Source organism: Megascapheus bottae, chromosome 21 (genome assembly GCF_031878675.1).
Source record: "Megascapheus bottae isolate mThoBot1 chromosome 21, mThoBot2.hap1, whole genome shotgun sequence".
NCBI lineage: Eukaryota > Metazoa > Chordata > Mammalia > Rodentia > Geomyidae > Megascapheus > Megascapheus bottae.
In genome coordinates, this window is record NC_143529.1 from 6,713,255 (window position 1) to 6,738,651 (window position 25,397).

General features: G+C 35.8%; 2 protein-coding genes across 5 annotated transcripts in view; one reads left to right on the forward strand and one right to left on the reverse strand.

Moving 5' to 3' along the window:
• Nucleotides 1-16,796, forward strand: part of Slc39a10 (solute carrier family 39 member 10) — a 114,491-nt gene extending 97,695 nt beyond the window's left edge. For all 4 annotated transcript variants that reach the window (XM_090354516.1, XM_090354518.1, XM_090354515.1 and 1 more), the window contains 6 exons: nucleotides 495-683; nucleotides 3,397-3,517; nucleotides 4,999-5,370; nucleotides 6,299-6,379; nucleotides 12,570-12,760; nucleotides 14,025-16,796. In XM_090354516.1, the coding sequence (XP_090210642.1) occupies nucleotides 495-683; nucleotides 3,397-3,517; nucleotides 4,999-5,370; nucleotides 6,299-6,379; nucleotides 12,570-12,760; nucleotides 14,025-14,183 (1,113 nt within the window). In that variant the 3' untranslated portion in view covers nucleotides 14,184-16,796. The remainder of the gene's footprint in view (nucleotides 1-494; nucleotides 684-3,396; nucleotides 3,518-4,998; nucleotides 5,371-6,298; nucleotides 6,380-12,569; nucleotides 12,761-14,024) is intronic.
• Nucleotides 16,797-16,846: 50 nt separating this feature from the next.
• The window catches only part of Dnah7 (dynein axonemal heavy chain 7), a 193,010-nt gene continuing 184,459 nt past the window's right edge, over nucleotides 16,847-25,397 (reverse strand). The window contains exons 64-65 of the mRNA XM_090354519.1: nucleotides 23,751-23,854; nucleotides 16,847-17,207 (exon numbers count right to left, since the gene is read on the reverse strand). Coding sequence (XP_090210645.1) covers nucleotides 17,001-17,207; nucleotides 23,751-23,854 — 311 coding nt within the window. The 3' untranslated portion in view covers nucleotides 16,847-17,000. The remainder of the gene's footprint in view (nucleotides 17,208-23,750; nucleotides 23,855-25,397) is intronic.

A 25,397-nucleotide genomic window follows, 5' to 3' on the forward strand; every position in this document is an offset into this window, starting at 1 on the left:
TTTTTTAAGTGAAGTACTATGTATAGGAACACTTTGAAAATTAAAAGATATTCACATGTGATCTTATTCATATAAGAAAAAACATAAAACCCAGTGATCTCATAGGAGATGAGAGTGGAAGAATGTTTACCATACCAGTGGTTGGGATAGGAAAGGAGGGGGCAGGTAGGTACTAAGTCATAGATAGTGAGCTCTTACATAGTTGGGTGACTATAAGAATAATGAACAATATTGCTTTGATAAAGCTAGAAGGAAGAATCGCAGGTGTTTTCACCCACAAGAGATGATGTGTTTCAGTAGTTGGATATGCTTACCCTGACTTGATCATTATATAAGGCTCACATGTGTTGAAACATTGTATAGCACCTTATAAATATATACAACATTTATGTATTAAAAATAAAAATAACCAACTCAGTTTTAAGATAAAAGCGAATATGTTTCTGGTGTTTTGGAAGGAGTTGTAGTTGGTGACCGCCTGCATGTTAATTAAGTCTCAGGGTGGACATGACCACAATCACCAGCATGCACATGGACACGGGCATTCTCATGGGCATGAACCTAAGAAGTTTCTGGAAGAATATGACGCTGTGTTGAAAGGACTTGTCGCTCTGGGAGGCATTTACTTGCTGTTTATAATTGAACATTGCCTTCGAATGTTTAAACACTACAAACAGCAAAGAGTAAGTACTTTTGCATGTATTTCATTTTCTGAGACAGACTCAAACCAAGAATCATATTTTCCTAGACATATCCTTTTGTTAATTGTGATATTGATGTATTACCCTTTTCTCCCTTAATTTTTTCCTGTAGGCCTTCTACTGAATAAAATTAGCAGCTCTTATCTTTGTTTTTAATAGCTAAACTTGTAAGAAAAAGCTGACTTTGGTGTTTTATGTGAGTACATTTGTTTCACCATTTCTGTTCAAGTTTTAGCAATCTAATTCTTGCATCATTTGTGTAGCATCCCATCTAATTGATTTTAATAAGATGGATAAAGCTATTGACCAGTTTATGATATCGGTCTTATTAGTGGTATTTTCAATTACAGATGAGAAAGAAATTCTGGTGTGCTGTATAGTAAGGTGACCATAAATAACAATAATAAAGTATACATTTCAAAAAGCTATAATAAAGAATGTTGTAAGTTCTCACCAAACAGAAATGTAGGTGAGATATTTTAGGAAATAAGTATGTCTAATCTGATTTAAATATTATATGATTTTATACATGCACCAAAACACAGAATGGGGCCATTACATACTGAGTTTTTAATGTGTCATTTAATAAGTAGTTAAAATGGTAAAAAAAAAAATATGGCAATGAAATGAAGAGAAACTTCCCTTTAGAGAAATGCAAATAAAACCTCAGTGAAGGGATGGGTGATAGTTAACTATTAGACTGTACATGCAACATACATGTGGAGCTTCACACTCTAGGACCCATAAAGAGGAAAACATCTATAATTTAACATTTTACCCATTTAGAAAAGCTACAGTCATTTTTTTTAATTCTAATAAAGTCATAGAAAGAAAACAAACTCATGATCCAACTGTTCATTGGATTAATTAATTAATTAATTAAATTAATTTTGCCTGCCTGGTGCTTGAATAGGCCTGGGCGCACCATCCCTGACCTGCTTTGCTCAGGGCTCATGCTCTACCACAGGAACCATAGCACCACTTCAGTTCTTTCTATTTATAGGGTTCTGAGGAATTGAGACCAGGGCTTCATGCATGCCAGGCAAGCATTGTACTACTAAGCCACATTCCCAGCCCCACTTCTGAATATATATTTAATGGAAACAAACCAAATCTCTGAGCAGTACTAAACTACCAATGTCCATTGAATCACTTAACTGAATCAGCCTCAGTGCCCATCCACAAATGAGTGGATGAACGGGTATATATGTACACTGTAGACTATTGTTCAGCCACAGGGATAATGAAATCCTGTCATTTGTAGCAAAATGGATGGACTGAAAGGCATTAGTGAACTGAAATAAGCTTGACACAGAAAAACAAATGCTATGTAACAGATATCCACTTCCATGTATAATAGTGATTATTAGAGGTCAGGAAGAAAGGAGAGGAAATCAGGTTGAAAACACAGAAGAGTTCACAGGAACCTGTTCCATATTTTGTGAAGATCTAGAAGTGAGGAGCTCAAAGGTTAAGAATATAAAAATGAAGAGAAATATGTGCCCCTATGACCAATGTGTTCTGTGTGCATGTTTTGAAATGCCAACCCTATTTATATGTGCAAGTAGAATGTTAGTCAAAAGAAAAGATGTAAAACAGAATAAAGAGAGCTTATTATTTCCACAAAGTCATATTGCAATGTATACTGCTTCGTAGTTGCTAAAATAAACCAAAATACCCGTCAGAATTCTAAGACAATGTATAGGATCCTTATGGGTACAGCATGGAAAGAAGAAATGGGTAATATCCATACTATCTCATGTCCAGCTAGCCATAACAGGCTCACATTTTTTTTTTGCCAGTCTTTAGCTTTTTAAAATTAATAATGGAGGGCTGGGAGTTTGGCCTAGTGGTAGAGTGCTTGCACTGAAGAAGCCAGAAATGGTGCTGTGGCTCAAGTGGTAGAGTGCTAGCCTTGAGAACTCTCAAGGACAGTGTCCAGGCCCTGAGTTCAAGTGCCAGGACTGGAAAAAAATAGAATAAAATAAAAATAATAGAGAAGAGCTAAAATTTAAGTTGCCAGTATTAGAATATAGTAAAAAGCCAAACTGGAAATATTTAAATGTAAGCTGTGAGATTAAAATAATTAGTACATTCATAGTGAGGATACATTTGATGTCTGAATTCAAAGTAATAATAAAGAATACTTGTTATTATTGTATGAAGACTCAACTACTGCTGTTGGTCATGTATCATCTCATTTAATCCTCATAACAATCTTTTTTTTCATTTTACAGATGAGTGTTCTTGTGTTTTACATTAGTAAGTTTTGCCAAGTCTTAGAAGTAAGCTAAAAATTTAGTATTTCAAATTTAGCTTTTCCTACTTTAATTACATTCAGGAAAATGCGATATTCCATTAAATGTGGACTAAAATTCAAAGGGATAAACTTTAATTTTTATAGCATTCAGAAATTTCAAATTACTATTGGACTATTACTCTGTTATACCTCTAGAAAGATATTTTATGTATTTTATGCGTTTCATTGGTGGGTATATATAATATTTTGTACTTTGTACTCTAATGGGATTTTTCATCTAGTTAGATCCTTTGACTTCTGTGATTTTTTTCCTCACTACTATCCCATATAATTTATGTATACAAGTATAAAGTTAGCACCATAGGTACTAGCCAGTAGATATTAGTACAAATTGTTGCTATAGATTTTAAAATGATAATTATTTGTTTTTTTCAGGGAAAACAGAAATGGTTTATGAAGCAGAGCACAGAAGAATCAACTATTGGAAGAAAGCTTTCAGATCATAAGTTAAACAACACTCCAGATGCTGACTGGCTTCAACTCAAGCCTCTTGCTGGTAGTCAATAATTCTGACTAAAGAGAAACTTTCAATATAACAACATTGGCATATTGATCGTAAACTGCACTTAAGTTTGCAATTTCTTTGTAACTTCCTTAATTTTAGTTAATATTAATGGTTTCCCCAAACTGTTAGTGTGTCTTATGATTTTATTTATTTTAGGTAATTTCAGCCTTCTTCATGATGTCATGTGTGCTGAAATATATTAGTAGTAAGAAAAATTTTGTACTTTTAGTTTAAATAAAAAGAGTAAAACTTGAAAAGGTGCTCCTCAAGGAAGCTAAAGCAGGAGGATTGTGAGTTCAAGGCTAGCTTGGACATATCTCAAAGAAAAGAAAAGAGAGATCTTTCTCGGTAGTGATTTAGTGTTTTATTTTTTGATAGTAAAAAGTCTTTTTATTATCCATATGTGATTGGTTTCATATGGGCAAAAGGAAAGTTGCCTGTACTTAAAAGGGGGGAAAAAATGGTCTTGGCCTTATATTTTAAGATTAAGGTCCACGTATTGCCTTACTTGACACACATAAGAGCAAAATACAGATATATATATATATATATATTTGCCATTCCTGGGGCTTGAACTCAGGACCTGAACACTGTCTTTGGACTTTCTCAAGGCTAGGGCTCTACCACTTGAGCCTCAGCACCACTTCCGGCTTTTTTCTAAGTATGTGGTACTGAGGAATTGAATCCAGGTCTTCGTGCATGCTAGGCAAGCACTCTACCACTAGGCCAAACTCCCGGCTCTAGAGCAACATGATTTTTTAACCTGATTTTTCTCACTTCCTGTGTGACTGCTTCCCCTTAGTACGTCAATGATCGTCTGCCAAAAGGAAGCCTAGCATCTAGGAAAACTCTGCTCCAAATTACAGCTGGGAAGTATCAAGAGCCATGTCATAAAACAAACTAGGTTTTGGAAAATCCATTGAAAGGCCAGCCTGATTTTTTTTTTTTTTGCCAGTCCTGGGCTTGAGCTCAGGGCCTGAGCACTGTCCTTGGACTTTCTCAAAGCTAGAGCTCTACCACTTGAGCCTCAGCACCACTTCTGGCTTTTTTTCTATGTATATGGTACCGAGGAATCGAACCTGGGTCTTCATGCATGCTAGGCAAGCACTTTAACCACTAGGCCAAACTCCCGGCCCCGGCCAGCCTGATTTTTAAGAATAAGCATATCAGCTATTGTTACTTATATGAGTTTCTGGTTAGCTTGTCAGTTACTGGAGCATTGAGAAATGTGAAGGACTTTGTCATCATCCAAATATATATATATATATGATAAGGATTATTTGCAGTTCACCAGAAAGCCTTTAGACAACATTATTCCATTGGAATGACTCTTAAATAGTTTAAAGGAAATACATTTACTTGAAACTTTTTCAAGACAATCACATAAGAAATATGTGTTACACTATTATTCTGCCTGGCTAGCATATACACATTTGCTTCTTGAGTAACCAGTTTCTTTTGCTCTGCTGTAGGAACTGATGATTCTGTTGTTTCTGAAGACCGTCTTAATGAAATTGAAATGACAGATTTAGAAGGCCAACAGGAATCTCCTCCTAAAAATTACCTTTGTATAGAAGAGGAGAAAATCATGGACCATTCTCACAGTGATGGGCTGCATGCCATTCACGAGCACGATCTCCATGTCACCACCGCCCATAACCACCATGATGAGAGCAAAGCTGTGCTGAGGAAACACAATCACCAGTGGCACCACAAGCACTCCCATCACTCCCACGGTCCCTGTCACTCTGGATCAGACCTGAAAGAGACGGGGATCGCTAACATAGCCTGGATGGTCATCATGGGGGATGGCATTCACAACTTCAGCGATGGGCTTGCAATTGGTAAGCCATCATCGCTGGTAGCTATTCTACCATGTCTGTATTAATCTTATGACCTATTGGTTCATTAGATGAACATTCACCTAGAGCTTAACAAATATACTACCATCATTCTTGCTACCATTTATGTTTTAAAAGGTTGTTCTCTAGTGTTGGAGAGGTATATTTGGAAGAATAAAGTAGAAACTAATTGGGGAGGGTTTGGGAAGTAGGAAACTAAACAGCAACTGACTATAGTAAATGTCTTAGACAACATGATCTCTCATTCAAAAATGGAATCTTAGCATTAGACTTTCAAGTACACCTACATCTGTGAAAGAGAATAATTGAATTTAACTTTAGTTTTAATGAATTTTTCATATCTTTGAATAAGTGAAGAAAAATTTATAGTACTAAAAATCTATTGTGGCTGGGAATTTGGCCTGGTGGTAGAGTGCTTACCTAGCATGCATGAAGGCCTGGGTTCTATTCCTAGGTACCACATACCTAGAAAAAAGCCAGAAGTGGTGCTGTGAATCAAGTGGTAGGGCTGTAGCTTTGAGAAAGCCCAAAGGCAGTGCCAAATCCCTGAGTGTAAGGCCCGGGACTGGGGGGGGAAAAATGTCTATTGTCCCAAATTCCTATTTCCAGTATAAGAGAACAATAATTCTTTTTTCCAGTTTAGGAGAACAATAAATGTGACCCATAATTGACTTTGCTTGAGATATCCTAATTATTCAGAAGCATGCTTTTATATGTTTTAGAAAGCAAAGACCATATTTCAGTATCCATAGTGGTGTTAGTACTAATGTACTAAAGAACAAAAGCTTCTACTAGTAGATTAAGATCATTCTCAGCACAAAAACAGTCATGGGCAGGAGCTTCTTATCTGTAGTGTAAATGGCAATATAAGATCAATAAGCCTCACTTGTCTTCTCTTCATCTTCCTCAGGAGCAGCATTCAGTGCTGGACTAACAGGAGGAATCAGTACTTCTATAGCTGTCTTTTGTCACGAGCTGCCACACGAATTAGGTAATAGAACTTTTACGTTTTACCAGATTTTATCAAAGCTAAGAGTTCTTTAATTGTGAAATACATTCAAATTTCAGAAATGTTAAAACATAAAAAAAAAGACTGATGATAAGCACAAAAGGTATTATTAATCACAAGGTAAATCCTAATAATTTAACATCCTAATGTAATGATTAAGTATTTCATTTCTGTTTGCCCTCCTTTGTACTTAGAAATAATTATGCTATTATGATGAAGGGACATAAATTATGACTAGCACACTGAATCTTATTTTTTTTTAAATGAACATAATATTTTTCCCCCAGTGGTACTGGGATTTGAACTCATGACCTCACATTTTCTAGGCAGGTGCTCTACTACTTGATCATGCTCCTAATTTTGTTTTGCTTTAGTTGTTTTTCAAATAATGTCTTGTTTTTTTGCTTAGGCTGGCCCAGACCATTATTCTACCTATAACTCTGACATGAACAGATATATCTTTAGAACACTTAAAGGAAATTTTTCATGAAGAAACTGAAACCATCCAAGAAAATAGCAAATCCATATCCTTCATGTCATGTCTGCTCTGGGGTATAGATGATGAGTAAAACTGCCTGAATTATTGACTCATTATTATTCATCCCCACATCTCTGAAATAAGGTGCTGTTACAAGCTTTTGAAAGAAAGCCTGAAGAAGGACATCTAAACAGCAGAGGAACTGGGGAATCTGCCCAATTATTCACTCTTTTTGATGCTGAAAAGTGTCTTTTAACTTCAAGGAGCTAACATTTTGGGAAATAAATACAACCATGATTTTTTGCTTTTTTTTCCCATTTTTTTTATTGTAATTAGTAAAAGGGTTACATATTTGCCAGATAGAAGGTGCATTAATTCACATACATTGATACCCTTTCACATGTCTTGGTACCCATTTCCCTCCCCCCCCACACCTCCCACCCGTCTTGGTTTTCCCCCCTTCCCTATCAAATTGCTTTTTTTTTTTTTTTTAAATTGTTGGGATAATGTATAGAGGGGTTACAGTTACATTCGTCAGGTAGTGGGTGCATTACTTCTCACACATTGATAGATACCCCTTCTCATGTTTTTTCCCCATTCCCACCCCCCTAAATCATCTTATTTTCCCCCCTTCTCTTTCCTATTTAAAATAAACAGTATACCAGGTAACAAAGATACAATATGAGATTGACCATAAGGGCAAAAAAAGAGAAGAAAAATAAATAACATAGTACGTTAAGAACGACAGTCATACATGATAAAGCTCTTGTTTCCATGTTCTAGAGTTCCTTTCATTTAGTCTCATCCTATAATATGACCTTATGTACCTAGGTTTTGGAATCCTCTGCTAGGAGAATCCTAGATGTGCACTAATTATTTCAATTGAGAGAAACCATTGAGCCTATTTTCCTTTGAGTATGGCTTACTTCACTTAATATGATTTTTTCTAAGTCTTTCCATTTCTTTACAAATGGAGCAATGTCATTCTTTCTGATGGCAGCATAGAAGTCCATTGTGTATAAATACTACATCTTGTTGATCCAATCATCTACTGAGGGGCATCTGGGTTGGTTCCATATCTTTGCTATGGTAAATAATGCTGCAATGAACATCATTGTGCTAGTGGATTTAGTATGTCCTAGTTTCTAGACAAGTAGTGGGATTGCTGGGTCATAGGGGAGCTCTATGTTTAGCCTTTGAGGAATCTCCATTCTGTTTTCCATAGTAGTTGAATGAGTTTACACTCCCACCAACAATGTAGTAGGGATCCTTCCTGTCCACATCCCCCAATAGCATCTGTTGTTACTAGATTTCTTGTTAATGACAGCCATGTTTTTTAAGACTCATGGCCAGTCAGTTCTAGTGCTATAACATTCTATATTAATACAACTATCTCATTGGATTACAACTTAATGGCTTTCCCAGGCAAACTTTATTGTCATTTGTCAGAAAGAAGGAATATCAATTTATGGAATTGTGGATAGACTGGAAAATTCAGCTTAAATCCCAGATGTGGGGAATCTTTGACATACTTTCAATGTTTATATAGGTTTTTGCTGAGACACAGAGAAAATGTACAGAAACCTTTGAGAATTTGTAGTCTAAAATGAGAAAAGAAGATAGACTTCAAGTAAAAGAGAAAGAATTCACATATCATAGAAAAACATTTGAAGTATCGCACTAACAGTACAAAATACTTAGTTTAAATCTGGCATAGTACACATAGAGCCTATGTGCTAAAAACCACAAATCACTAACAGAAGAAATCCAAGAAGGCTTAAATTAAGAGGTATACCAACCTCATGAAGTAAAAGACTGAATATTGTTAGCACGTTATTTCTTTTTTTTTTTCCAATTTTTTTTATTGTAATTAGTAAAAGGGTTACATGATATTTGCCAGATAGAAGGTGCATTAATTCACATACATTGATACCCTTTCACATGTCTTGGTACCCATTTCCCTCCCCCCCCACCCCCCACCCGTCTTGGTTTTCCCCCCTTCCCTATCAAATTTCAAATATCCAAATACAAATAAATTCAGTATATCAGATAACAAAGTGAGATACTATAACAATATGAGATAACCAAGGGACAGCAAAGGAGATGAGAGACAACATAGTACATTAAGGACAACAATCATTCATTATATGGCTTTTGTTTCAATATCCTGGAGGTCCTTTCAATTAGCTTCACATTATATGGCCTTATGTAGCACGTTATTTCTTATAGATTGAAAAACTCAACAGACTTTTTGCAGAAATTAGTAAGTTAAAAGAAAATTGTATGGGGGCCTGGAGTTTGGCCTAGTGGTAGAGTCCTTGCCTAGCATGCACAAAGACCCAGGTTTGATTCCTCAGTACCACATACATAGAAAAAAAACTGGAAATGGTTTTATGGCTCAATTGGTAGAGATCTAGCCTTGAGAAAGCCCAAGGACAGAGCTCAGGCCCTGAGTTCAAGCCCCAAGACTGACAAAAAAAATGTATATTAAAAGGAAATAGACCTTGAGTAGCCAGAAATTTTTGAAAAACAACAGAAAAGTTACTATAAAGCCACAAAAATAAGAACAGTTGGTTCTGGTAAAAATACTTGATATAAATATCAGTGAAACAGAGCTTAGAGACTTCATACATGTAGGAACTTATTTTCAACTGAAGTATAAAAAGAATTTCATGCAGAAAGGATAGTCTTTTCAACAACTGATGCTGTAACAAGGATGTTCCCTTTCAATAAGCCATCACAATGACTGCCATGAAATAACACAGAATCTTTGACCCATACCCTTATAATATACACAAATATTAACTGATAATAAATCATTGATCTGAATTGACAGGTGTAATATAACACTTCAAAAAGATAACCGAATATCTTTTGTGTCCTTGGACAGACTGTGTGTCCTTAGACACAGCATGATCCATTAAGAATAAAGTAAGGGCCTTTATAAACAAAAATATTTAGAATTCTCAATTTAGTAACACCTTATCCCTCAAAGAAAATAAAAGATTTGAAGAAACATTTCACTAGAAGTTTTACAGATAAGAAATCAAATGTTAAATTTCAGATGCTAGGTTTGGATTTGTTATTACAGTCAAGGATGTCAAGAATGTAGAACAACTAAAAGCTCTTATACTTTGCTGGTGGAATTTCATGTAACTGCTTATTTCTCAGAACTGTGGGAAATTCTGGGGGCTGTGCTTGTTACAGTGTCCAGAATTCCCATTTAGTAAATATCTACCAGAGAGAAATGAACATTTATGTTGACATGAAAACCTGTTCGTGGTTTTTATCGTGCTTTTATGCATAACTGTCCCAAACCAGAAACATCCTTAAGGTGGTGAGTGAATGTACACATAATATTGTGTTATCTCTGGGGCGAATATTATTTCACAATAAAACATAATTTCCTGTTATACATAAAATCCAGTCAAAAAGAAAGTATTGTATAATTCCACTTGTATGACAGACAAAGGTCAAAGTGAGGCATGAAGAAAATTAGTGGTGCTCTTAAAGGTTTAGGCAAATTTGGGGAGGAGGATAATGAAACAGTTTTAGAGTTTAATAGTAGTTATATCCATGTATATGTGCTTTTCAAAACCCATACAACTGTATACCAACTAAGTAATTTATATTAATTTGAAAATACTAAATAAAAGTAATTCACACGGAGTCTTGATTAGTCAATTCATGCTGTTTATGGTTACTACTCAAAAATGAAGAAAATTATCCTGCTATGTAGTAATAACAATGAAGTCCCTGTTTTGTCCCTGTTTTTTTAAGTTACTCTGTGAAATCATATGCCGTCTCATTTCTGTCACCCTAACCCCCTGCCAAAGAAATAGGCCATTTAGCACCATTGACTCAGAATGATTAATTGAAAATATGATGAAGAAATTTGTGGAGGAGGAAGTTAGGTAGCTCTCAAAGAAATTAAGTAAGAAATTAAGTGGAGCTCCAAAGTAGAAAAGAGATAAGGGTGATTTTTAATTTTTATTTATTTATTTAGCCAGTCCTGGGACTTGAACTAAGGGTTTGGGCACTATCCTTGAGCTTCTAGAGCTATATCATTTGAGCCACAGAACCACTTTCAGCTTATTCTCTACTTTCAGTTTATTCTGTTTATGTTGTTCTGAGGAATGAAACTTCATGCATGGTAGGCCTCTAATACTCAGGCACATTTCCAGCCTGCTCCTGAATTTTTAGATAGGTAGAAGTCAGATCCTTCCATAAGGGAAAGGAAAAACCCCTACCAATTCTGGGACACTTACTATATAAATTACCTTGCCTATACTGTTTGTTCAGTAGCTGACTTGATAATTGCTTTTGACCCTTTAGCTTCAATATAAAATCTGACATTTTAACTTTTCTGCTGGCATTTCTTAGATCAATAATCCTATTTTGTTTGTTCTTGTGTACATTGAGACATTTGTAGTTATATGCTTGCATATCCAGAAAGAAAATCCTAGGATTTTCTTATTTGCCCTCTGCCTTTGTTTTTGACAGTGACTCAGGAGCATGACCTACTAAGAACCTGGTATTAGCTTTTTAATGTATTGGGCACTTTTACTGGCATTAGTTAGGACATTAATGTACATTGTGATAGGATCATAGATCTTAGAGTTTTTAGGATGTTCAGAAATAAGGCTTATTTCTGATGTAAACATTGCATAAAGCATCCTTAAGAGATTGTTCTAAGCAAGGGTTAACAGAGATCAACTCAAGAGAAGGTTGAAACTGCTTAAGTCATGTACCCTTGAAGAACAAAAAGATCTGAGAAAAGACAGCTCTTACTACTTGAAAAAAGAGTGTCACTGTTCATTTTTCAGTTGCGGTTTTCTTGGGTTTTTTTTGTTGTTGTTGTTTCTTTTTGCTACTCCTGGGGCTTGAACTCTGGGCCTGGGCCGTCAAGACCAGTGCACTACCACTTGAGCCACAGCACCACTTCTGCCATCTTCTGTGTATGTGGTACCAAAGAATAGAACCCAGGGCTGAGTGCATAATAGGCAGGCACCCTACCACTAGGCCATGCTCCCCTCCCCAATTGATTTTTTTTTTTTTTTTGGCCAGTCCTGGGCTTGAGCTCAGGGCCTGAGCGCTGTCCTTGGACTCTCTCAAGGCTAGAGCTCTACCACTTGAGCCTCAGCACCACTTCCGGCTTTTTTCTATGTATGTGGTACCTAGGAATCGAACCCGGGTCTTCGTGCATGCTAGGCAAGCGCTCTACCACTAGGCCAAACTCCCAGCCCCCACTCCGGCTTTTTTGTAAGTATGTGGTACCGAGGAATCGAACCCGGGCCTTTATGCATGCTAGGCAAGCACTCTACCACTAGGTCAAACTCCCGGCCCCCCCAATTGTTTTTTTTAAAGCTATACAGTAAGGTTTTTTTAAAATGTGTATCACTTTGAATTTTTTTTTATTTTAATGTAATGGGGTTACAGTTACATTTGCCAGATAGAAGGTGCGTTACTTCTCACACAACAGATACCCCTTCTCCTGTTTTTGTCCCCATTTCCCTCCCCCGTTGCCCCCCAATCATCTTGTTTTCCCCCCTTCCCTTTCCTATTTTATATCACCACAATCAAGATACCGAATACTCTGGCTCATATGATATTAGAGATGTATCTTTCAAGAAATTTTCTCCTGTTAAATTTGTATTTTGAGATCTTAACTCTCCTATCATGTCTTCTTTACAGGTGATTTTGCAGTTCTTCTGAAAGCAGGCATGACCGTAAAGCAAGCCATTGTGTACAACCTCCTGTCTGCCATGATGGCATACATAGGCATGCTCATTGGCACAGCCGTTGGCCAGTATGCCAATAACATCACATTGTGGATCTTTGCAATCACAGCAGGCATGTTCCTCTATGTAGCCTTAGTGGATATGGTAAGAAACTTTATGTTGTTTGTGATACTGAACTTTCCACTAGAGTGCAGGTTGTGAAAGTCTTCAGTAATCCTTTGAAGCCATTTCTGATTTTGTTGTTCGTTTTATTTGTTTTAGGTGCTGTAGGAAATGTAGTTCATAATTAGGATTGAGTAAACTGAATCTAGAACCAGGAAAGTAGAGATATAAATGACTGAGAGTGTTTTGACAGGAAGGAAGGGTTTGTACTTTTAATGAATATAAATATAGTCACACTGTTGTGATAAGTGTTAGTATAGTTTGATATACCATGTTCGTGAAACTGCAAAGGCTGTCTAAAGAGGAGAATTAGTGAAGTTTTCTTGTAATAGAAAATCTGGGCTAAGTCTTAAAGAATGTATAAGAGCTTATTAAAAGCAAGAGCAAAGGGTGTGTAAGTAAACCAAATGATACATAACAACATTCCTTTGACAGTGTGTTTCTGGGATTGTAGTTTGAAGAATGCCTACTGTAAAATCAGAAAGCTAGCAAACAGAATAAAACCCAACTGAAGTATTATTTGCATTGCTGCAATTAGGAATGTTCTATATCCAATAACAAGGAAACATCTACATGAATCCACATGAATGCATCTATAAGAATTCGGTAGAACTCCAGTGCCTCCAAAGCTAATGCATTTTCTAGATTAGGTAGAAAAGAAAAGGAATGAGGATTACAATAGAACAGAACCTTGATACATAAGGTCATGTATGATGAGGCTAAATGAAAGGATCTCGAGGATGTGGAAACAAGTTGTTCTTAATGTACTATGTTATTTCTCTTCTCTTTTGTTGCACTTTGGTTAATCTCATATTGTTACTGTATCTGACTTTGTTACCTGGTATATTGTATATATTTATTTATTTGAAATAGGAAAGGGAAGGGGGAAAATAAGATGATTGGGAGAGGGTGGAGAGAGGGAAACGGGGAGAAAAAACATGAGAAGGGGAATCAATGTGTGAGAAGTAATGCACCGACTATCTGGCAAATATAACTAACCCCACTATACATTACAATAAAAAAGAGATAAGAAAAGGAATGCATTATTACATCTGTGCTATAAGTTAGGCATTGGAGTTATGATGAAAGTCACACAGAATGCCATGCTAAACATTGTACACATTAAGGAAACAGAAAGAAACAATGTAATAAAGTAGTTCAGCTATGACTGGATATAGGAAGTTGCTCCCCCCCCCCTTGGGTGAGATTAACGAACTTTAAATTATCACGATGAATATGTTTCCAGCTTCCAGAAATGTTGCATGGTGATGGTGACAATGAAGAACATGGCTTTTGTCCAGTGGGGCAGTTCATTCTTCAGAACTTGGGATTGCTGTTTGGATTTGCCATCATGCTGGTGATTGCCCTCTATGAAGACAAGATTGTGTTTGACATCCAGTTTTGACCATTCCCAGTAACGCTGTTGTTACAACCATGTTACCCTGCAGCTTCGCATCTTTTCTTGTACTGTATGCACAATGCTCAAAGTCAGTGGCTTGCACTACTTACAAGTTCCATAGATTTGAGCCTAAAAAGCAAAAGACTGGTGCTCAGTACTGTTTTTCCCTGCATGAAGGGGTTTAAAAACATAAAGTTTGTGATAAAGATAGGAGAAAAGGACTCCAAGAACCAATGTTGATATAAGTTTGATTAAGACTTTTAAAAAATAATCATATAAAACACTAGTCTCTTTATTAGTAGAAACTTCTGTGACTATGCAGAAATAGAAATCGAACCAAAAAAAAATCACTTAAATTTTAAAAACATTTTAAATGGACTTTGAGCAGACTTTCTTTGTGCTAATAAGTATGAACTATAGTGTCCTTTCATTCAACTACATATATATATATAAAGAGAGAGACATATATATATATATGTTTGGGGTAATAGGAATCAACTCAACGTTGAAACCGCATAGACTGTAGGAACTAGAGGAAGCCCAGGCTGCATTAGAGTATGAATTTAGCATTGGGAAAAGCCCTTATTCTTGAATCTAGAGTTACTATTTTTGTATATATTTGCATAGTGTTTAAATTTGCAGCCTAAACTACTGAAAATTGTGATTGTATGTTTGTGTGAGCTTCGGTTTAATGAAAGATTCATAACAGTTCTTTGTATTATTATAATACTTGGTGTTTGGGGTGGTATGTTTTTCTTTTTTTTTTAAACTTTAATTTTGTTTTTGTTTCAGATTTTTTTTTTGTGGAGGAAGGTGGGGGTCAGGAGCATGTGGTCAGATGCTTTTTCTTTAAAATTATAACCCTCTAAAAAATATCAAAGAAACTAACCCAGACATGATACTCCGTTTTCCAATGTTAGGGACTAACAAAATGAAATTCTGAACATTCACACCATTCTTTACTTTGGCATTGGAACCAAAAGCACATGCTATGGCTGGCAGTAAATTTGTAAGGTAGAAAATCCAAGTTTGTCATATCTAATCTGTATATGAAGTGTCAAACAGTTACTAGGATTAAACCTTGGTTGATACCATGACTGTCCTGGTACCAAGCAGAGACGATGAAGCTGAAATCACATCATTTTGTGCCAAGATATGCTGTTTGGGCCTAATAGGGATTGGTCTCCTATGTAGGTGCCCCATTCTTCTACATAATCATAAATGATTTGTGAGAAGTGCAAGCCATGCTTATCCTGAAGTTTTACTCTGTAGTTTGTAGTACTAGTCATATGCATGTAGCTTTGTGTTTACATCTTGTGCCACAAGGTTGTCATTTAGGCCAAGTAAACTATTTAAACTATGTGCAGCTAGCTTTTTCAATCTGCTTGGCAACCTGGGTAGCTCTTTTTAAAACCTTACAATTCAGAAATCTTAAGAGCCAAACTCTTTCCATTCCATATGACATGTTCTCATTTATTCCTTCTCCTTTTCCCAGAATTCCTCTTCTCTTTATATGGACTTTTTAAACCAGAACTTTAAGAACAGCACATGTGTCCCGGTATTAGTAGGTTATGGTCAGTGTTTCTTCTTTATGCTGTTAGCAAGGTTGCTTAGGTTTTGTTACATCTTTAATTTATGCTTGAATTTGAAAAAATTATTTTTGGCTTTCTCCATGGCCTCCTTGTAGGAAGTAGGAGTTCTGTACACAGATTGTTTTTGGCATTGGGCGCTGAATTAGGACAGTCCTCATCTCCTTGCTTGGCCCTTCAAACAACCTAGCTAAAAGGTGCTGACGTTTTATTTAGTACTGCCAACTTTAAGTGAGTGATACAGGTATCTTGTTTTCTGAAGGAATCAAGATATATTTATAATTCATTTTGGGGATTTTTACCCAAGAAGGATTGTGCATACCAGCATTAAATCTACTTCATTTAAGAGCAACAGCTGGAACATACTCCATTCTTAAAATAAATGCCTCATTTCAAGCAGATGGGTTATGCTAAAGGATATAAAGTTTTCTATTCTCTAAAGAGTAGTATTATCTTTATTCGCTCGATTTTCTTAACCTTTTAGGAGGGCTGTAACAGTTGCTGCTAGTATTTTGATAGGGTTCCACCAGTATTTAGTTTTCACATTATCCTAATGTACAGTTTCAAGTCTTACTAGACAATCTTAATTCCACTACATTTCTGTTTGGCTCCAACATTCCGTTTGGCTTGACCAATCTAATTTTAACCTGTGTTTGTTGGAGGTCCTTAATGTTACTTGTACAATGCTGTCACTGTGTGACATCCAAATGAATTTTGGTGTATATCACATTGCAGTCAATCAGCTGTGATTATGCTTAGAAATGCTATAGTAACTAGATGCAGTGTGAATTCTTTCCATTAACAGTGAGTCAGTGGCTTAAATGTGATTATGGTCCTGCAAGGTGATACTTGCTAAAATATCTAAACTTTTTTTTTGTTGTAACTGAATCATTTTTTTAAAAAATTCATAAAGCTGGAAATGATAAAATGCTGTTTTTTTTCATTGTCAACAGTGGTGTGTCATTTTATGTGTGTTCCTAATGCTTATGGAACTCTCCCAAAATAAAGTTATTCAAAAAGAGCAAATATACCAATGTGTTTTCTTTAGTATATATTTCAGAATATTTCTTTACATTGAACTATGACATTTGAAATATAGGCTACCTTTGCACCTGAGTTCATAATTAAGAATAGAGACAATCCATTTTATTTCAACAAAATATTGCTTACACAGGAAAATGCACTTCAGCCATCTAATAAGAAATGGGAACAAGAAAGGGAACTACGGTTAGGGTTATGAGTTAAGTTGACACAACAGTGCCACGCCCCTTCCAATCCAGTGCTCCTTTGGTTGGTCAGAGGGAAGAATCATAGCAATCACAAAGTTGGTGGAATGGCCAGTGGTGGATAATGTTCCTCTTCGCTCACTCGTTTTGTATAATGGAGCAAGGTAACTTGGTCGTTTTGCTATATCTGACCTCTTACAGGGCTTGAGCCACATCTGGAAGAAAGAGCATAACACCTTCATTAAGGCTGTTAAACCTACATATATCCTCAGAGGAAAATAATTTTAAGAATTCTCATTACTAACTTAAGAACCAATTAAAAACTAAAATAAAAATAAAGCTTTTACTTAACCCTTTCAAAAGGTATATTACCCAACAATTTGTAAATTGTGTCCCATTTTTTCCTCTGTGGATGATTTGTGGTGTTTACAAAAACAAAGCAAAAAAAAGAAAAACATTTTCAAAAGGAAGAATTGCTACCAAGAATCACAAGAGATTATCAATGTTTCTTAATTATTCATTTAAGTCTAATCCCAAAGAATTCACAAGAGATTTTCAACAGTTGTTCAACCAGTCTCCCTCCCCATTATGAGAGATTTTCTGATGATGCCTAAGTTTTAGGCTATTCTTAAAACGTACACAGTTAATGATTAACCTTATTGTGTTACTGTAAACAGATATTAATTGCAGCAGTCACTTTACAATAGTTGTACAGTCTTGTGTTGGAAGTTTGCATTCTGACCCACTTTGTATTCATGATAAATATGTAATAGGAAAAACCTTAGACTCGCCAGTATTTCAACTTTATTCCTAAATCTTGAGACTTTAAAGACTCAACAGAGGGTGTTGAAAATACATTTTACTCTGGTCAAATAACTACAATCTGATTTCTTTTCTTTTTTTAAATATATTTTTTATTGTAATTAATAGAAGGGTTATATTATATTCACCAGATAGAAGGTGTATTACTTCACATATACCTTTTCTCATGTCTTGGTCCGCATTTCTCTCCCCCTACCCCCACCGTTCATCTTGTTTTCCTCCCTTCCCTATCCAACTTCAAATAACTAAATACACATATATACAATATATCAGATAACCAGGTGAAATACTGTTAACAATATGAGATAACCAAGGGACAGCAAAAGAGATGAGAGAGAACATAGTACATTAAGGACAACAATCACTCATATGACTTTTGTTTCTATATCCTGGGGGTCATTTCATTTAGCATCATTCTATATCTAAAATCTTTTGAATTAGTATTATTATTAGTAAATTATATTAACTCAGCAGTATAAAACAGTGCATATGCAGGATGGCTGACTAGAAGCTCCTAGAATCTCCCTGCTTTACAGAGAAGAACCAAAGCAACAGGCAAATTGCTGCAGAGTGAGTGGAGTGGCCACCTCAACCTTAACAGGAGAAGGGGAAACCTTGTCAAATCCAGACGTCTGAGACAGCAGCCTACCAAGACAGAACATCCCAACGTCTCCTGGCCAGTAGGACTACAGTACCGTAGGGCGAAGGTGAGAAAGTTCTGGGTTTTCTTTTCTACTCAGTGTTGGTGCTGCCAATTCTGTATGTTGAAGAGTATTGTGGTACCTCCATGCATCTTAGGGACTGAAATCCACTGGGGGTTTGCCTATAAGAAGATACTCACTTCATCTTGGGAAGGATCCTGTTGTGCTTTTTATGTTTTTACATTTTAATTAGGTTAATTTAAGGTTTTTAAAGTTTAAGTTGTAAAGGTGATGTGCACAGAGGGGTTACAGTCACATAATTCAGATAATAAGTACATTTCCTTTTGAACAGTATTACTCCCTCCCTCGTGCTCTCCCACTTTAGTCCCTCCTGTGTCCCCTCCAAGTTGTAAAGTTCTTTTTTCCAACATAGTTTGTATAACTGTTGAATTAGTTCACTCTTTGTCCCACCATTTCTAGGCTTCCCCTTCTCCCGAATCAGATAAACTTATATACAAGACAAAGGACACAGAAATCAAAATCAATGACAGAAGGGCAGAAACCAAGGAAAAAAAGACAAAAGGTACAGAAATCAAAACAGTGACAAAAGAGATTATACCAAAGGAGAAAAGGAAAGAAATAACAGCAAACAGTTTAACAATATATTCTTTCCATTTTTTTGGAGTTCATTTTGATAAGCATCATTTATGGTCACATGCACATAGTTAATTGAGATTTTGCTCTCACTGTGTGAATGCTTAGAATGCTATTTAATTAATCATGTCCAAGTGTAATTATTTGTCTTTTACTAGCCATTGAATTAACTTGTAGGTTTGTAGACATATTCTAGTTATTACAAATGAGGGAAAACATGGTGTCTATCTTTCTTTAGGTCTGGTTTTCTTCACTTAATAGGATTTTTTTCCCCCAAGTCTTTCCATTTTCTTATGAATGGGACAATGTCACTCTTTTTGAGGGCAGCATAGAATTCCATTGTGTATATATATATCACATTTTCTTGATCCCTTTATCTCCTCAGTGGATGCTCCTCAAAGGATCTGTTTTCTGAACTTGGACTGCTCCACGAGTCAAAAACAACAACAACAACAAAACCAATCTGGGCGCTGGCTCACACCTGTAATCCTATCTACTCAGGATGCTGAGATCTGAGGATTGAGGTACAAAGCCAGGCAGGGCATTAAAGAATGTGAGACTCTTATCTCTAATTAGCCATTAGAAAAAGGGTAAATGGGGTTGTGGCTCCAGCTTTGAGCTGAAGAGCCGCCCCCACACACACATACACATACAAAAAAAAAAGCAAACCCTTCTTTATTCCTCTGGCACTTGTGGACATGAATTACACTGCCTTCCCAGCTAGTCAAAGCTCCTAAGACACAGTTTTCACCCCTTCACCAGAAAGCAGTCATTAGTTTACAGTTAAACAAAAGAAAGATATTGTTGCCTGTATTTAATACATGATCACTTACGAAATGTTTTGCTATATAAATTTCCCAGAAAAATAGTTGAAGGGGTATGAGTTGCCATTCACTTAGTGCATTATCTGGGGGGAGTACTTAATAATTCTCCCTCTTAAGCAATTTTGAAAAATAAAATTTGCTTCTGTAACAAAAGGAAACAAATCAAGAGTCATTCCTAAGGGTTAAGCCAAAATTAATTTTTAGGGCTTTAATGAGTTTGATCCCTAAACAAAAGTCACAAAAGCTTGTATAAATTATTTATTTATTATTGTAATTAGATCTTCACAATCAAAGTTGTCTTTTCACCGTGTTTTGTTAATGTGAAATTGTAGTTATAAGCAAAAATTGGCTGCCTAGGGAACAATAATTGTATATTCAGTTTAACAGAAATAAAAGAGTATTTGTCTTAAAAAAAAAAATCCTTACTTAGAAGCCCAGCACTGGTGGCTCACGCTTGTAATCATAGCTACTCAGGAGGCGCACATCTGAGGACTGCAGTTCAAAACCAGCCAAGTCTGTGAGACTCTTGTCTCCAATTAACCACCAGAAGTGACATGGTGGCTCAAGTGGTAGAGCACTAGCCTTCAGCTGAAGAGCTCAGGGACAGTGCCCAGGCCCAGAGTTCAAGCCCCATGATCGACAAAAAAAAAAAAAAAAAAAAGATCCTTACTCAAGACTATTATTAAAAGATAGAAAACTTGCACCATCAACATATAGAAAAGGACAGACAAAAGTTAAGGGTATAGAAAACCTGTTCTATGAAATAGCAGAAAATAACAGGAACACTCGGGTACAAGAGGCCTATAAAACCCCAAACTAACAAAACACAAACAACAAAAATCTTCACAGCGAGATACATATGTCAGTCTGTCAAAATACAGAACAATATCAGGTAGTGGGTGCTTATGTCTGCAATATTAACTACCTAGGAGCTATAATGTCTGGATATTCTTAATTTAAGTCTACCCCAAGAAAACAGTTGTGGGACCCCCTTCCTAACCAACATCTGGATGTGGTGGCTTCTGCTTGTCATTCTAACTACACTAGAGGCTGAGATTGTGAGACGCGAAGTTCCAGGCTGGCCTGGGCAGTGAAGTCTGCATGGTTCCATCCCCATGGAAGAAGCTAGGTACGGTGGCATACAGCTGGCATCCTAGCTGCAGTAGGAAGTGAGAAATAGAATTGTGTGGTCCTCATGCTTGCCCAACCAGGAAGCAAGTGAGTTGTACCTCAAATGTAACCAGTGGAAGAAAGGGCTGAAAGCATGGCTCAGTTGGTAGCATTTTTGCCTTAAAAGAGGAAAGCACCAAGTCACATTTAAGAGTAAGCCAATTAACTTAACAGCAGATTTCTCAGCAGCAAACATACAAGCCAGAATTGCTGGTAAGTTTCAAGTCCTGAAAAAATAATCCAAAACCAAAACACTTGTAAAGCAAGATTCCTCTACCTAGCAAGATTATCCTTCAGGATGGTAGAGAAATAAGATCTTCCAAGGTTAGGAAAATTTAAGGGAACTCATGAGTATAAGGGGATATGAATGAAAAATTTAGCAAAATTTTTTTACAAAAGATACTGAAGGAAATACTACACTCAAAAGTGAAAGAAAAATGACTACTAAAAAATGACTACTATCATGATAGCAGGTAAAAGTATATAAATCACTAAATCAAGACAAAACAGTACAGTAAGCCATCAAACAAAAAAGATGGAAAACAGAAAGAATTAAATTATATTTTAAAACTAGGAAAAAAAGAATCAACACAAGACAAGCACATAGCCATCCTTATTTTTAATGTTATGGTTTTTTTCTCAGATATGAGAATACATTGTACCTTATTTCTGGTATGGCTTATTTTATGGCATGGTATTTTACACTTTTTTAAAAAATTGCATTTCATTCTACTTTCTGACTGAACATGACATATCCATACTTTTTATTAATAATTTGGAATACAAATGGTCTTAATTCTCCAAAAAGCAAATAAGAATAGATTGCTTACCTCACCATTAAGGATGTACACAAACTAAAAGTTAAAAGATGGGAAATGCTATTCCAAGCAAATGGATTTAAAAAGACAAGCTCAAGTGGCTATACTAATATCTGACAAAATAGACTTTTAAGCAGAACAGTGACTATTATCAATAAAGCTACCATTATCTTCAGAGATTAGTATTTCTTTTGTGTGAATATGTACTCAATAATGGGATTGCCAAATCATATCACAGTTCTATTTTTAGTTTTTGGAGGAACCTCCATATTGTTTTCCAGAGGTTACAGCTGATGACATTACTACCAAAAGTGCATGAGTCCTTTACCCTATAGCCTCATCAGCATTTGTTTTTATTTTATTTTTGTAATAGCTTTCTAACTGGGGTAAAATGGAAACCTATTATAATTTTGATCTGTATTTCCCAGATGGCTGATGATATAGAAGATTCTTTTACATATTTATCATTTGGACTACTTTTGAGAAGTGTGTATCCAGATCGATCTAACTGGATTACTTGTTCTTTTGCTATTATTTTGGGCTTTGGATATTCACCTCTGTAAGATGAATAGTGGACAGATATTTTTAGTGGTAATAACAAGTAATCCTTCAGGCGATATGACAACAGCCACACTGTTCTGAGCTCCTTTAGGCTGCTCAGGTTAAAACATGAATTACCTAAGGAAACCAATAATAGGTCTGGGGTTATGACTCAAGTGGTACAGTAACTTAATAAGTGTGAGACTTTGAGTTCAAACCCTGGTACTGCTAAAAAGATAAAAGAAATTCTCTCATATATTTTGGAATCCAGACTGATATAGTTTTAGATACCAGATATACCCAAACACTCTCAACATGAACATATTTTATTTGAACTTTTTTCTAATGAGAAATTTTATTTCTTACTGCTTCACTTCTTTATTTAGAAGAGCCATTATCCACTTATAAATAAACTTCTATTCCCTACAAGTTAATAATAGTTTACTTGTGAAAGAAAATATCTTAACCTCAACCAACTCCTGAAGTTATAGTCATTGATTCATCTTGTGATTTTCAAAGTAAACCTTGATATATATTGCAAATTTCTCACAACTAGGCTTGCCCAGTTTACAAACTTACCTCAGCTATTTTGGGGACTTTCTGCTTATCTATAAACTGCTTCTATAATTCCATAATTCATATGAATCCCACAGTCTGTGCTTTTTCCTATTGTCCTAGACCTACCCTTCAAATTGTGTGAAAAGCCACCTTCTCATGATACAGTAATTCACATACACTTAAGTATAAGCACTTACTCCTCACTATTCTGTATTTTCAAGTTTCCCTACTCACCAAAATGAATTTCTAATTGTTGGATCAGTACTGGCAATATTTTATGGCTTTTGACAGACTTGAACTAAGCAGCAAAGATTTCAATCCTTGTGTTCAATATTCATGAATATGACTTTTCAGCTATTATAAGTATAAATGAGAACCATCTTCAGAATTGGTGTAGTGCTAAATCATTCACATTTTGTAGTTGTCAGTCAAATGATTCTCAAGTGTGAGCTGCTCTATAGTCTTCTTCATGAATTAATATAATGTATCCACTATATATTATAAATTAACAAACAAAACAATGTTATGTATCAGTCAACTGACAAGAGTCATTAAGACTGCTGAAACTCAAGCTGGTATTTTCTTTAACAGTAATGTTAGGATTCACTAATTTGCTGCTGGCAGCAACTTTACAGAATACAATTTATCATGCATAACAAAACTTGATTGCATTAATGTTTATATATATATACATATACACATAGCATGTATTATCATTAGAAAATACTAACCACAGGCACTGTGTCATAAAGAACTTTAGGATGTGATTCTGCAAGTTTTTTTGTCTTCCTGTTCCAGGAAGCTCCATCAAGAAATAATCCATGAATATAAACTCCTAAACATAAGAGATAGCAGTTAATAGAACGCAACCCATATGCATATTCACTGATCTGCATTTGTTTATTCTGCATTATTTACTACATGAATATTATACATGTAGTAGTACTAGGTTAGTAACACATAGCTTTTCTTAATAAAGACCATATATAGAGTGTTTTGTTTTAGCACCCATATTTCAAAACCAACTATACTTTATTTGGTTATGTAAGATGGTATTAAAATTAGATGTGTAGAACAAAAGTGAAAAGGAATTTGAAACTAGTCTATGAGAAATCCTTGGCACATGTTAACATTATTTTATTATTTTATTTTTTGATGGTTGTGGGCCTTGAACTCAGGGCCTGGGTACTGTCCCTGTGTTTCTGTGTTTAAGGCTAACACTCTACCACTTTGAGCCACAGCTCCTCTTCTGGTTTTATGGTGGTTAGTTGAAGATAAGAATCTCATGGACTTGCCTACCTAGCTTGGCTTCAAAACGTGATTCTCAGGTCTCGGCCTCCTGAAGATCTAGGACTATAAGTGTGAGTCACGGAAACCTGGCTAGTATTTCTGTTTTTAATTGATCATGATTGTATGTTGTCGGATACTATGAAGTCTGAAAACATCCCTATTTCCCCACAACCATGATGTTAGTATGACGACAGGGATCTAGTTGTTGCTAGGAAGAGTATAATAAGAAAACGATTCTGCAAATAACTAAGCGTCATGAAAGTGAAATTTCTCCTCCCCATATAGAACCTATTCTCATTACCAAGACCTCTCCCTTAGTGTACCAAAGGGATAAGTGCATAAAGTTTCTTTAGAATGTGATGTCATACACTAGTTCAAGAGCACAAATTAGGAAACCAAAGAGATGCAGGTGACCTTTTCTATTCCAGTCCCTAAAGCTTCAGAAATCGAATACATGTATTCCTATACATATTTTAAGTTACTGTTGCACATATACTATTGGAAAGAATGCAAAACTTAAACAATAGTTTAGCTTTCTAATTTGCTGCATGACCTTGAACATTTCATTTAACCTTAGAACTATGTTCAACTCTCTGGAGAATAACTTGAACACCTATGAAACTATCATGCCTGCTTTATGTACCTTATAGAACTAAAATAGTTAAAAACATCCATGGAAGCAGTACTGTCTCCCATCCAAGTACTAACCAGGCCTGACCCTGCTTAGCTTCTGAGATCAAAAGATCAGGTACGTTCAGGATGGTTTGGCCATAGACTAGAAGGAAGCAGTGATATCTAATTGGCTTTATGAAATGATAAAAATGTTCTCTATCTGTTCCATCCAAGATGACAGTCACTAGGTAATTGTGACTAGTGAACAACTGGGCTGAATTTAAAATTTTTTGTGCACATTAATTAAGTAATGGGTGTCTTTGTCACCTTTCCTTCATGCACACCTCAAACTCGAATCACATCCACCCACCATCCCCTGACACTCTTCCTTTCTACAATAATCTTACCATTATTTTGCTGTTTCCCACCTGGGAGTCAACAAATGGGAGAATACATGCAATACTTGTCTTTCTGCG